Source organism: Orbicella franksi, chromosome 3, assembly GCF_964199315.1.
Source record: "Orbicella franksi chromosome 3, jaOrbFran1.1, whole genome shotgun sequence".
In the NCBI taxonomy this organism is placed as follows: domain Eukaryota; kingdom Metazoa; phylum Cnidaria; class Anthozoa; order Scleractinia; family Merulinidae; genus Orbicella; species Orbicella franksi.
The window spans coordinates 5018168-5033406 of NC_138147.1; the positions used below are offsets into that span (position 1 = coordinate 5018168).

The 15239-nt window shown below is 39.5% G+C and overlaps 2 protein-coding genes across 2 annotated transcripts; both read left to right on the forward strand.

The window, feature by feature from the left end:
- Nucleotides 1-188: 188 nt before the first annotated feature.
- Nucleotides 189-8439, forward strand: LOC145480791 (solute carrier family 15 member 1-like). Its single transcript, XM_081459117.1, has 7 exons — nt 189-631; nt 2404-2681; nt 3172-3362; nt 3576-3759; nt 5068-5261; nt 6063-6756; nt 7735-8439. Exons 1-7 carry the CDS (start codon nt 222-224, stop codon nt 8043-8045), a joined length of 2262 nt encoding a protein of 753 aa, XP_081315243.1. The 5' UTR covers nt 189-221; the 3' UTR covers nt 8046-8439.
- Nucleotides 8440-8599: 160 nt separating this feature from the next.
- LOC145480798 (uncharacterized protein C3orf26 homolog) lies at nt 8600-14011 on the forward strand. The gene is made up of 10 exons (XM_081459125.1): nt 8600-10216; nt 10297-10355; nt 10635-10691; nt 11267-11387; nt 11948-12019; nt 12375-12486; nt 12694-12754; nt 13189-13276; nt 13368-13456; nt 13859-14011. Exons 1-10 carry the CDS (start codon nt 10159-10161, stop codon nt 13940-13942), a joined length of 801 nt encoding a protein of 266 aa, XP_081315251.1. The 5' UTR covers nt 8600-10158; the 3' UTR covers nt 13943-14011.
- The last annotated feature ends 1228 nt before the right edge of the window (nt 14012-15239 follow it).

Consider the following 15239-nt stretch of genomic DNA (forward strand, 5'->3'; position numbering starts at 1 on the left):
TCTTGTGACGAACACTTCGAAGTGTTGCACAACACATTCATTCCCGACACCCTGAACTGTCCCCTATTTTTCCAAAATTAAAACAATGGTCAGCGGTAGTGTTACGCCAGACGCTGTCACGCAATCACACAACCAAAACGACCAACCGGAGCAAGGGAAGGTTCCCGCCATTCCCGGTCAGCTCTTTCAAGAAAGTAGTTGTGGACCTCTCATTGTCAGCGATGTCAGCCCAAACTCAAAATACCGCTACTTCATCTGTCCAGCGTCAAGACAGCGTGAAGAGTTGGACTGGCTCGGAAATTTTTCGTCCTTCCTTTCCAAACAACGTTGATGTCTCGCTACAAAACGACGATGCCGAATCTAAACTGAGTGGGAAGGCATGGGGGCGGGTGAAGAAGTTCCTTCTGGGTAAAACTGGCTTTCCATCAAGTATTTACTACATTGTGGGTAACGAGTTCTGCGAGAGGTTTTCGTATTATGGCATGAAAGCTATCTTGATCTTATATCTGACCAGAGTGCTTGCTCTTGGAGACAACACAGCCACTGCCGTGTTTCACTCTTTCTCCATGTTATGTTACTTTACGCCTTTGTTTGGAGCAATGTTAGCTGATGGCTGGCTTGGAAAATATCGGTGAGTAAAAACGATCTCTTTCACTCCCATTGCCGACCATTACTAGTTTGAGCCCTCCAGCTTTTTTATATAGGTAGGCAAGCCAGGACTTTGAAGATCTCTGTCAGAGAGAGATGCCAACATAAAGAAATCGTGAGAGGTCACCAATTTTACCCTCTCAACCCTAAAACATTGTCGAAAGTAGAACTCACCTGATTTATCAACAAAAATGTGTCAACTAAACCAACATGCCGAAAGGTGGCAAAAATGGATCATGTGTACTAAAAGGCACCTGCGGTTGAGTGTCGATTGATACCCTTGATGGACCCAACATTTCCACCAACACTCAATCAACATCTTCATGGATACTCAGTCAACACTCAGTTGGTGTCTTGATCTACAGTCGGTCAAGAGTTGACTAATTTTTGCAGACACGCCATCAAGTGTCATTTGATACATATGAGTCTGTTGACACTCTGTCAACTATTGACTAACTGTCAATTGAGTGTCGATTGAGTGTTGAGCGGGTGTCAGTCTAGTGTCAACAGAGTATCGATTGAGATGTCAATTAAGTTTTGATTAAGTGTCGATTGGGGGTATCAATTGACATTCAACCACAGATGCCTTTAGCAAACATGATCCACCAAAATGATTGTGTAAAATGTACTTTAACATTCATATCCAGGAGATTTGGTGACCTATACAGGAGATCGGGAGATTCAGACTGTATTCGGAAGATTCTTGGATACTCCAAGAGAGTTGGCATAGATGTTTTAATTAAGGTTCCAGAATTTAAACCCAGCCTATACATGTATATATTCGTAATTAGCTGAAAAGCTAGTCAATGAGGGGTTTGAAATGTGAATATGATTCAAAGGGTCATAAAATGAGCCTAAATTATAAATTCCTTTCATTCCTATATGGGTGTATAGTAAATATCTCAACAAGGTGACTAGATCTTAACTTACTGATAATGCAGACTGCTTGAAGCAAATGACCACCCAAAAATTATTGTTGACAGACAACTCATTATTTAGCTGACATCCTTATTTAATATATAGATTTAGCCAAGCCTAAAAGTAGAGCTCCTGGATCGGGTTGTTCAAAGCCCGAGAATTTTGATTTGAGTTTTGTAACTTTGTGGTGAGGTTTTCTGTTGATATTGTTTGGCCTTCTATTTTGAGTTTGAATAATCTCACACTTAAGACAAAACAAAAGCAGTGAAAAACATTTGCATACAAGAAAAATTTATACTTCGGTTAACTTTTAATCCTGGATTAGCGTTAAACAGCTTCTGAACAGCCCGGCTCTGACTACAACAAGTTAACCTGACATGAGCCGGAGTACAATCAAAAACCAGTAGTTGGTCAGCGGTCAACTTTGAAAAAAACATGTGACCTTGAAGAGCCTAAACCTGAGCCTGTGATATGATTATGTGATACTGGTTAATAGATACCTTGCTTTGGCAGGTGTCAATCGACTATAACATGGATGTCCAATATCAAAGATGTATACTGTAAACTAAGGCTGCATGACTGGGTATTAGCTGTAGTATGGCCGCCATGTTGTGCGATGTCATCGTCATTGCAGGGCGCACATGCCCACAATCCATGCTGCTAGCAATGTTGACCATGGAAAAAGAGTTGCATGGTTTTCTATTTCTATGCATGCATGTGGTTCTGTTCCTATAATAATTATTATGGTGCTATTGGCCTATGCAAGTTGGTTATCATACCAATGAAAGTGCTTTTGCAAGTTCTAAACTGATACTTTTTCTTCTATCACTTTTTCAGAACAATCTTGTATGTCTCTATTGTTTATTGCCTTGGGAACTTGATAGTGTCCATCACTTCTCTTCCTCCTCTTGGTGCTGGCGAGATTGCAGGCCCAATGATTGGTTTATTTCTAATAGCGCTGGGCACTGGAGGTATCAAGCCTTGTGTATCGGCATTTGGAGGAGACCAGTTCACTTCTGATCAGTCTCTCTTGCTTCAAAGTTTTTTCTCTGTGTTTTATTTTGCAATAAATGCTGGTAGTTTGTTGTCAATGTTGATCACACCAGTTCTCAGAGGTAGGGATGCTAAAAAAAGTTGTTACTGTTCAGTAAGTGCACAATTAACATTTAAAAGTATACATTTTTTAATTTAGCTGTGGGTCTGCATTCAAATGAAACAGCTAGTTGATACAGGAAAAGCAGTCCAACTGCTGGCTACCAAGAGCACTTGAATATCAAGACATGTCTTAAAGGGCTTGGATTTTTGCATAGAATACAGAAGTCTACTAAGTCTTGGGTTTGATGTTCTCTGCACTGGGTGGCGCAGATTTTGTAAGATCATTGAAGTCTTGGTCCCCGATTTTCAAACAACGGTCTACATGTATTGGCAATCAGTCCCTGATTTTACCACCCACCACTCCTATTTAGTGTTACCGGAGGCACTTCTGATTTCTTGGAATGCATGCCAATCTGTATTACAGGATGACAGTCTCCTCTGCTGGCCTACCATTTAATAAAATATCATTTACTAGGACGGTATATAATATTTGATGTTCAATCATTTCAGGAGATGTGAAGTGTTTTGGAGACGACTGTTACCCCCTGGCCTTTGGCATTCCTGCAGCCTTGATGTTAATGGCCATTGCATTCTTTTGGTGTGGTCGGCATAAGTACAAGAGGGTTCCTCTTACTGATAACATTTTGTGGCGCGTAATGAGGGCTGTCAGTTATGCACTCAAGAAGAAAATTACAACAAAGGTTAGAAGTAAATGATATAAATCTCTGATTCTACGGTTGAACCTTTAAAGTTAACATAATGTACTAGATGCTACAAGTAACAAAAACAGGCTGGTAAGATAATCTGTTGGGTAGTTTATGATCTGTTATACATGTAAGTCATTATAATCAAAGTCATTATCATCATAGTCATTATTGCCGTCATCTTCATCATTACTCTTTTGTTTTTTTAAGGGAGAGAAGAAGGATCATTGGATGGACTGGGCTGGCGATACATATGATGCACAGTTGATACAGGACATCAAGGCTATGTTTAAAGTGCTATTTATGTTTCTACCACTACCCGTGTTCTGGACACTGTTTGATCAGCAGGGGTCCCGCTGGGTTTTGCAGGCAGGACAAATGAATGGTGACGCTGGTCAGTTTAAATTTGATGTTAATTAATTTTTTTGGACAGAACTGCTGATTATTCTTAGTTGCTTTTTTAAACTACTCCTATAGGATCCTATTTTGGCATTTCAAATTACCACAATAAGAAAATACAACACATCATAGAAGGCATTAGATATTAAGTGCAAAACAGTTGGCAAGGACAACCACATCTCCAAGTCCCTTTCATGTGTTATTTCTGTCAGTGCCACTGTGACAGGAAAAGATGATAGGTAAAGTCTGCATATGAGCCAAGTGGCCCATCAGGCCGGCACTTATCTCTGGTTTCTGTAGCACGAAGTGACTAGGAGTATTTTATTTGCTCCCCCCTGGATGGGATGCTAGTCCATTGCAGGGATACCCCTGACTTAAATTTGCATTTGACACCAATTTATATACCTGGGTGATGTGGAAAGATGCACTGTGAGAGTAAAGTGTTCTGCCCAAGAACACAACACAATGATAAGTTAATAAAGATGGTGAATTTTAAGCTCGGTAATGAAATGTGAAGGTCAATTAATCAACATGACACGAGCGTGGGACAAAGAAAAATTTTGAGTCCGCGACAGGAATCGAACCCATGACCTCCCGAACACCGGGCGGGCGCTCTATCCACTGAGCTACGAGAACTCATGTCTCCCCTGTCGGGGACTCAAAATTTTTCTTTGTCCCACGCTCGTGTCATGTTGATTAATTCACCTTCACATTTCATTACCGAGCTTAAAATTCACCATCTTTATTAACTTATCACTACTCGCGATGAATTTGATAGCGTTGATCCTAGCAGTATGCAGGACACCTATCATATTTGAACTCAGTTAAATGACCTTGCTCTCCATGAGTTCTCGTAGCTCAGTGGATAGAGCACCCGCCCGGTGTTCGGGAGGTCATGGGTTCGATTCCTGTCGGGGACTCAAAATTTTTCTTTGTCCCACGCTCGTGTCATGTTGATTAATTCACCTTCACAACACAACACAATGTCCCCGGCCAGGGCTCAAACCTGGACTGCTTGATCTGCAAGCACGCACACTTACCATGAGGCCACTGCATCTCCACAAGAAAAGATGATATGTATGTAACTTAATAAATCCCAGTGCTATCATAAACTAGTATCCCACCATGTGATTGTCAATAATGCCCAAGGTACAAAATATCTTCAATTGATGATAGTGATTGTTAGCAATCAAAATTTCAATTGTGAGCTTTAAAATTTCAACTCTAGATGGTCATTTTATTTTAGAGTTAATTGCATTTATTGATTTATTTAATTTTAAAATTATCATGCATCTTGATACAGGTTTTTTGGGAACAATAAAACCAGACCAAATGCAAGCTTTGAACCCACTATTCATCATCATTCTCATTCCGCTGTTTGAGGCTGTGGTGTATCCATTGTTGAAGAGGCCAAAACCACTCAAGAGGATGTGTGTAGGAATGTTTCTTGCTTCAGTAGCCTTCATTTTTGCTGGATTTCTTCAGATGAAGATACAGGTAAAGCTATGTAATATTCAATAACAGGTTAACTTAATATTTAGTAGCTACAAAGTGACTTGCAGATGTGGGTCATCTGGAGATACGCGACCTCTCATCTGAGTTCAAAAGTTCCAGGGTGCCGTGATCTGAGTATATTACTGGGGTGTATCTATTGTAATGAGTGATTCCAGAGAATATCCTACCACAGGCAACATCATCATCTAAATCCCAACTTGGTTTCTGATATTCCAAAATGCTCAACCCCCCCCCCCCCCCCTCCTTGCTTTCTGACTTCAGGTCATGTGCACTAAAGGCATTCTTTGTCAAGTGTTGATCAATACCCTCAATCGGCACTCAATCAATACTCAATCGACACTTGATCAACATCTCGGTTGACAGTCAGTGAATAGTAGACTGATTTTTGTAGTGTCAATCAATATATATTATATTAACCAACTGTTGATCAAATGTTGATCGAGTGTCAATTGAGACGTTGATTATGAGTATCAATCGAGATGTCTATCAAGTGTGTCTATTGGTGTCAATCAAGTTGTCGATCCAGTGTTGATCGAGGGTCAATTGAGCATATTGATTGACACTCGAAGGCATATGGAACCCCTGCTCCTTGAAAATTCTGAGATGCCTGCTGTGGTAAGGGGATGGACATTTTCTGGAACTACGCATTGTGAACAGAAGGTACATGTATAGTAATTTGGGATGTGTCTTTTACCATGTTAAATAACACATGTAACATGATGAAAGGTAATAGTAATGTTACCTTTTTTATTATTTGGCAATAATTTCATTGTCAAATTTCAGAGTGAAGAAGTCATCAAGAATGCACCTCCAAAAGGACAAGCCAATTTACAAGTCATAAACACTTTGGACTGCTCTGTTTCACTTGCCATTGGAAATAAAAATGTAACAGTGGCTTCATATGGACATTCTACTGAGATGGAGTTACCAGCAGCTACAAACTTGACTGCCATAATGTCTACAACATCTCCAAATTGTTACAATTTGTCAACAAAAATGTTTAAGAATAATCTCAACTTGCAAGAAAAGCACTGGTTCAACCTGGTAATCAGTGGATATGGAAATCAAATGGTATCACATACAGTCAAACAAAATGTAACTCTTCCACCACCAGGGAAAGCAAAGCTTTGCACAATTATCTTGCCCTTATATTCTGGTGACAGTACATTTGATATCTTTCTTGATGAAGATAGGATTCAGGAAAATGTGTTGGTTCTGGGAGAATTGTACTGCTCTGTTGTTTCAGCAGATCACTATAAGCTTTCAGTTAAAGGAAAGAATTCAAGTACAACTTACGTGTCGAGTGACATTGTTGTTCAGAATGGTGGGATATACACTGCTGTAATACACAACACAGAGAGAGGAGCAGCTAATGTCACTCTGTATGAAGATTTGGAAGCTAACAGTGTGTCAATGTTGTATCAGATTCCACAGTATTTTGTAATTACAAGTGGAGAAATTCTGTTCTCAATTACTGGTGAGTTATAATCCCCTGATCTAATCTTTTATGTCTTAATGGGATGTATAACATAAATTTAGATAGGTAAAAGGTAAAAGTCTTTGTTTGAGCTCAGTGGCACCCCGTAGCATTAAGCAACTAGGTAAACTCATCACCAATAGAGTGTGGGAAAGGTATCTAAAAGCTCAGTGGCAACTGCAAGGAAGCACAGAGGGTAACCATGCAGGGCTGTCATAAAGGGTCGTAACCTGTGACTTCTGTTACAGCTGAGTTATGCTTGATTTTCCCTTGATGTTATGGGTGAAATTGCCTGTTGTTGATAGAATTCACCCAGGTGACTACATGTGACTTAAACCTTAATGACAGCCCTAGTAACCATGACAACCCTGTGAGCAGAAACCACCAGGCACCATCACACTGAATTTCTCAGTGGAAAAAGTTAAAAGCTTACCTAATTAATGCTTATCTAGAGGGACTGGGCAGTGATGGGAGTGAAAGGCTTTTACCAATCTTTATTGCAAGTGACAAGCAACAGGCACAAAATGGCGGAAAAAAAAAAACCGCTGGGAGAGCTGTAAATTAACTGAGCCCTGTGAAAGCCCTGAGACCACCCCTCAGTAGTGAAGAAGACCGCTGCCCAGCAATGTCTTGAGTTCAACCTCTCCTAAATTACATTTTAACCCCATGAGTATTTCTACCACCTGATGGATAAAATGCATACTACCAGCATTTGCCAATGCCCTAGTTAGATACTTGGGTGGAGAGGGGAACTTTCAGAACAGAACAGAATGACCCTTGGTTGGGCTGAAACCCAGACCACTCCATCCAGAGTCCAGAATCATTAAGCCCATGCCTCCTAAGTGATCTAAGTACATACCAATAATTAAATTAAAGACAGTCCATGAATATTTTGAGACAATTTTTTGTGGAATTTATTTTGCTAGAATATCAGCCTTGTCTTACATGTAATTTCATTTTCTGTTCATTATAATGTAGGTTTAGAGTTCGCATATTCTCAAGCACCTGCAAGCATGAAGTCATGTCTCCAGGCAGCCTGGCTGATGACAGTGGCATTTGGTAATCTGATTGTTGTCATTGAAGCAGAATCTCACCTCTTCACCAACCAGATGACAGAGTTTTTCTTTTTTGCTGCCATGTTGTTTGTTGTGATGTTAGTGTTTGTGGTGATGTCCATTTTTTACCAATATGTGGAGTCTCCTTCGGCGGAACCATCCGCGCCCATACCAGTAAATATGGACGACGATAGAATTGGTATTATGGACATGGATGAATTAGCACAGATATAAGTCTGATTCATAATGGGTGACAAAGTAGTGAAATGAGGGTTATTAGACCCTTTTCAGGAATCACACGTTCTTGTGCAAGACAATTTTGCTCTCACAAGGTTTTTTCCTCTTTCCCTCCCTGGAGTGTGTACAGTGCATCAGTAGTGAATAGACTATAACTCATTCCTTAACATTGGACTGGAACTAAGTTGCAATTTTGAAGGCTAAATATGCAGTGATATTTTGCAGCTGCGAATGGTTAAGGAAGCTATTTCTAGTGATAATGGGCCTTTTACCGCTGAAAAAAATAAGCCCCACAACTCAATTTATTATGCCGAATTTGGTATATATGGGCAGTTTCATAAAAATCTGTTATAAACTTATGAAAATATGGGACCCCAAACTTGCCAATTTTTATAAAGAAATGTATGTCAGGGGACATCTCTTACCCCTGGCATACATTTCTTCGTACAAATTGGCAAGTTTGGGATCCCATACTTTCACGAGTTTGCCACAGATTTTCTGATTTTCAGGCATGATCAATATTTTGATCTATGGAGTTGCAGGTTTTTTGTTTAGATGAAAGATACAAAAAAATTATTGGTGATATTGTATGGCATCGGTAAAAAGGTCCATCTATAATCCAGTAAGTTCCACCAGCTTGCCCTTTAAGGACAAGTATGTCTCAAATATTACTTGCCCTGGGCAAGTCTTAGTTTGATCTTTTAATGATTTAGTTGACAGACAAATTGCCTGACCCCTTGCCCACAGGGCAAGTGAGAATGAAAAGGTACTTGCCCAGAAGGAGACTCTACTTGTCCTGGACATCTGAATGGCACTTATTTTGAGCCCTGTAAGTGTAGTTGACTGAACACCACCTGAAAAATGTTGATAATATTGGTTGTATGGTAAGATATTTAAGTATAGAGACAAACGTACCAAGTGCATAACTAATAGGGTATAAAATACCTACATATAAAGTATATAATAAGTTAGTTTAGGGGGGTTCAAACCAACCCTGCATGGATAGGGGTGGGGGAAATGGTTATTTCCAGAGCAATGTATGGTAAGCTGGGAAATATATAATGTAGAGTTCTGTTGAAAATTAAGAGGTTGTAAATAGATAGTGAAAATCAACAAGATCGCAAACACCCAAAACCCATCCATGGTCTACTTTCATGAAATTTAAATATTATTTTTTGACAGCTGTATCAAGATTGTATTTTTTTAAAAATCTTTTAAGAAGTAATGTTATATTTCACAACACCTCATTTAGATTTTTTAATTTTTTGATAGCAGGAAATAATGATGAGTACTGGTAAATTTTAAGGATTAAACTATCAAAATAATGAGCTTCAAACATCACTATTGGTTTTTTTGGTATAAATTTTTAAACTATGGTCTTTCAAGAACTGGGCAATTCCAGAAAATAACCATACCCAGCCACAGACTGCTTCACGCCTCCTTGCACCAATATACCTATTTGCAATCTTTTGAAAGTCCCTTTTAAAAACTGCAACATGTGAAAAACCTATCCTTTGATTCCTTGAACAGTCCTCCAGTATTCCTTTTGGGCGGAGCATCCCTGTAAATTGTTGTCCATTATGGCTATAACCCCTAGGGGTGTCTGCCCTGTTACAGGGCTACTGTAACTGGGCTTAGCAATACCCCTGTTCTACAAACTTAGAGCTCAGATCCCCGGAGAGTGTTTCATGGACCAAAACCTCACTGGTTACATAAAATAGCGGCAACCTCGTTCCCAAGGTCCTCTCTCTACCTCCCCCAAGAAACTTTGGAATTGGAGGTTGAAATAGCTGCTGCAACTTTCTTTACACTCCTAGCACGTATAGATAATAATAATAATAAAGGAAATCCTTAGCAAAAAAACTTGTCTAGTGATTTGATCCTCACCCCACTCGAAAGAGCAAATCCTCTGAAGCCCGACCCCCAACCCTGCGCAAGACCCAACGCGACTACCTTGCGCCCCACGACACATTCTCGTCCCCATAGCCCTTCTCGCCTCACCGGCTAAGAGAAGCGAAAAGGGCTATGGGGATGAGAATGGGAAGACCGCAGGACAGCAAGACCGTAGAGGTTTTGAATAGTCCCCAGTCTCTCCCTGTTGGAATTAAATATGGCGGACGATTTGGGCGACGAGTGGTGGCTGGAGGAAAAAGACGTCGAGGATATTGGTAAATTCTGCTTTGTAAATCATTCTGCTTTTTTTCTTAAAGAAAACTTATAGCGCTTGAACCACGACTTTCATTTTAAGAACCTGAGACTAAGGGGGGAAAGAGGCGGCGAAAAGATTTAAAGAACAACGATAAACATGTGAGTAGGTTTCAAGAAATCTTTTGACACTGCTTTTGATGATGTCCATCAACATGTTAGGCTCGATTTTCGTCACTCTCTCGAGTCCGATTTCCCGAACAGCGGCTGGAAATCGAGCCTATCAACATGGCTGCTATGATGTCACAGAAAAACCAAACATTTAGCCAGTTGGTTATTCTTGTAAGCGTCAACATTACATGTGATGATCTCATGTCAATGGTTATTTAAGCTTATATTTTCACTTGAGTTATTGTTTATTATTTTACTTATTAAACTCAGCTAGATGGTGACAATAAAGACAAAAGAAAAGTAAAGAAAAAGCGGAAAAAACCCAAGGTATGTCATATAGATATAGATCTATCAGAAATAAATACACTAGAAGTGTTGTAGTATTAGGCTGCTAGCAGTGTTATTGTTTAAAGCTTAATATTGGGACAAATTTTACTTGAAATAGTCTCTGTTTTCCAAGCAAGGGAGCCCCTTGTTTTTCCCCTCAAATATGAAATTATTACATTTCAGCTTACAAGACAGATCTGGGAAATAAAGACAAACTGTTACCAGGCTGACCCTTGGCAGGGGTATTTTGCAGAATACTGAATGCCAAATGCACGGTTTGCTTAATATGTGGTTAGTTTCACACATGTTTGCTTGCGGTTAGCTTTTTTTTGTTGGAAAGGACAGCATTATATTGTATTTTTCCCTCTCCAACTAGTAAAAGCTAACCTCAAGCAAACATGTTGTTGTGTTTGGCATTTGGTGAAACATCCTGTGTTCGCTGACCTTCGTAGCTCACTACCACTTTCCATGGAAATGAGCAGAGCAACAGTGGAGAGTAAAAATTATAGTAAATTTGGAACTCCAAAGTCTGTGTTTTGAAGCTATAAATTAATGATTTTTCTTTTCTTTTTCAGATTGAAAGTATAAGCACAGAATTTCATGGCACTGAAGCTCCTAAGCTGTTATGGATGACTTTCTGTGACTGTACTGCAGGGTCGCTTTCCACATTAGAACTTGAGGATGTAATGATAGATGGTAATGGTGAAGTAGTATCCTACACTGTAACGGTGGCTTAGAAATGCTGATTTGGTCTATATGCTGCAAGAAAACAGTAGACCACCGCTCACCTTACTTTAAACCTTTCTTAAAACCTTCAGAAACTTAATGTAAAGGAACAATTTTTTGAAAGACATCTTTGGACAGGAACTTAATAAGTCATCAGTGTGCAAAGGAAGTCATCCTGATTGCTTGGGACTGGTGGATTTCACTGTCAGGCTAGCCTAATGGATTCTGTCCTTCGCTTACCCGATATGGGCAAGTGAAGTTTTCTTAAGGGAAAATTTATTTCAGGGAAATTTAAATTACAGAAGTTATGTTGTATTAATTTAATTTTAAATTGATTTGTCCTGCTAATAGGAAATTTTTGGGATGATGTTTGGGCTAGTGCATCATAGATAGTCATATATCTTGCCCAAAGGGAATACAGGTTTTCTTTGTAACCTTGTCATTGTCAGTTACAAAATTGTATTGAGTTTGAATGAATAACATAAAATAATAGATTTACTTATATACATAATTTATTTTCCTTACATTAGATTCCTGTTGCTTGGTAGATGATTCCACACACACTGGTGCTTCTGATGAACTCCTTCCTTATCTCAGTACAGGTTTGTTTTGACTAAACAGCAACCAATTTTGCTAAGTAATGTCATCCTCGGAGACCCAGGGGCAGTTGGTTGGGGCAGGACAGTTAATGTTGCAAGCTCCTAGGTCTCTGAGGATGGCATAATGTGGAATTGTTAATGAATGAATGTCTGTTGTGTCACACAGGAACATTTACCACTGATTCACTTATCTGTGATTGCAAAAAGTTGCAAAAATCGATGCAAATTAAGATCAGATATCCAAACACCATCACATTTTTATTGAAATGATATGTTTATGGGATACAGTTTTGTTTCAGTCAATTATCAGCTCATTAAAATTAATTTATCCAATCCATTGTGACCTTATTTCTTGCAGTTATTCCTCATTGGACAGGTCATGTTGACAAACTAGACAAGAGAGGTGATAAGGGATCTCCATTACTTCTCTTTATTTCTTCAGCAGCAACTAGAGTGGTAGAACTCAATAGGTCAGTGATTAATTTTAACTTGTTTTTATTATTAATCAGTAGATTGTTAGAGAAGCCAGTGTTTAGTGTAGCTGTATATTAGAAAGTATTTTTAGTAGTTGAGTTGAAGTTTTGCAAATCCAGTTGGAGATTCTATGCCCTCCTCCACTGCCTGGAACCAAAAAAACATTCAAATTAGGTGAAAGATTCTCCTCTTTCCTTTTGTAGATCAGCAGCAGAATTCAAAGGGAAATGTAAAACAGTGAAACTGTTTGCCAAACACATGAAGGTAATGTTAAATGTGTTCCCCTTAGACCGAAAAGTTGTAAACAAGCACGTCGTCACCAAAAGAATAATCTACGCTCTAAACATGCGAGTTGACTGGGAAGACAAGGTTTGAAGGCATTGGTTAAAATGTGGCAGTCAAGCAGTCGTGTTGCTCATCATGGGTCTGTCATTCAGTGGGTTCATAACTAGTCCAGTTCCGGTCCTCTTGCTCTCTCTCTCTGTCACGCAATGCTACATTGCGTGACAGAGAGAGAGCCAGAACTAGACTAGTTCTTGACCAACACTAGGGAAAGAATACCTAAGGTGGAGATGGATCAGCTTGAGGGATTTTCTAGCTTTGTGCAGCACAGCAAAGAATGTTTGTTGAAACATTTTTTTCCTCTAAATGAAATCACACAACTTTTCTGTTAACTGTTGAAAAATTTCTCTTCCCAGATGTCTGCCCAAGAGCAATTTCTCGAGTCACATGTGGTTCATTTTGGTATTGGGACACCAAGTCGTATTCTAAAGCTACTACAAAATGGTAAACAAACATTCTTTTGAGATAATGCACACTCGTGGTTCGATAATTTGTTGAATATAATTTTTAAAAGTTCTCCTCTTTTAACATTCAGATTCATTAAAGATGTCACGGTTAAAATATGTGATTCTTGACTGGACTTGGAGAGATCAAAAACTGCGGAGAATGGTAGACATTCCAGAGGTGTGTACATGATGCACTGCATCAGTCACTGTTTGCTAACTGTTTTCCATACTCCAATATTAAAAGCTATTATGCGAGAAGACAGTTGGGAGAACAAGGCGAGTATTTCCAGTCTTTCCACCGCTGTTTCAAATTAAAAAAGAGTTAAGCTCGTGCAAATGCTCTAACCAATCAGAGCAAACGTACGGATTTTTTAACCAATCAGGAGCAAGGCCAAACCCACCCGTGGACTTTCTGACGCGAGTTTTCCCGCGCTTGGCACGGGTTGCATGCTTTAGCGTCTAATTCGTATTGGTTCCCTGTGTTGCTCGGATTTTGCCAAATGTCGTTATTTTCAGTTGACATTTTTGGTGTGGTTTTATGACAGCTAACGTAATTTATCTTATTTGTTTTTATTTTTAGGTGAGAGAGGAGCTCATCAGCCTTTTGAAGGATTATATTTTTCCATTAGCTAAAGCCTCGAAACTCAAGATTGGATTATTTTGAAGTTGGCACATCCTCCCATGATCCTTCATTTTGTACATAAACGTGGTAATAAAATTCGCTCGATTTTCTGGATCCCCTACGTTCCATCTTTGACTAGGGTCGTCACGCAGGGTTCTTCTCCCAGTTGCGCGATAATTCAAAACGACGGCTGCGTGAGACCATCTCCTCTTTTATTACAGGCCGTTTGGAAAGACTTGCCGTTTTAAAAAGTCCTGCGACTTTTGTATTTTACGGACGTTTGCGCGAAAATCTTCTCAAGAGTGTGGTAGACATACAAAATAATGTCAGAACTCAGAAAAAAAAAGTCGAGTCTCATCACGCTCCGGCTCCTTTCCAATACAATGTGTGGAAAAATATATCTTTTTTAAAGCAGACCCCTTTTAAATCATTATGCATATGGCCGTTATACCTGTCAGTTTGAAAAAAAAATGCAAGATACATTCTTTGAGAAAATGTTTCTATCACCAATTCTGGGTAGGGGTCTCTTGAGAAAATATGCTCATTCATGACGTCCGATGCCCCGTTCCGGTTTTTCTTGAGGAGAGCGGGCGGCAGTACGCAGAATGGTGACGTCCTTGAAAAGAACATTGCAAACACTGTCAACCAACATATAACACTTGCAAATTCGACGTCTCGTGGGTAAAAAAATTGAACTACCTAATTTTCTTTGACAAATGCTGAGAATCGAAAAAAAAAAAAAAAAAAAAAAAGCGAGCTAATTAAAGAAAAACATGTAGCCAACATCGTTGAATCCATGAATGTCAAGCTACTACAGCAGCAGCGGCAGCACTCGGTATAACAGTCGAGTACACCTCCTGATAGAATGTTTTTTAGTCCTAGCTCGGGTGCTTTCCATTATGCCAGACCAACTGGTCAGGGACCAGTGGGATTAACCAAGCAACACTTGGTCAAACTTGGCCAAGTGAAAAAAAATGCCTCTTACCATTTTCTATTCGTTTCCCCAGTCCCCCACTAAGTGAAAATCTACTGAAGAGAACTGAAGAGACTGAAGAGTAGTAGGGCAACGAACTGATTTGCCAAAATGGAACAAACTTTCTGTCAGACCGCTCAGACCGATTCAAGTCGATATTCCGGTCGGACCAAATCGAAAAGGTCGAAAGGACCTTTCCATTTGACTTTGGACCAAAATTTCCGGAATGTTTGGCATAGTGTAAAGCTCCCCTGTTCTGGACCGCATACAAACAGCACGTTTTTAACTTACCATATGGGAACACGTCTGTCTGCTCCAAAGGGTTTTTACTAAGAGCAGAATTGAATTAAATCGAGGTATCATAAA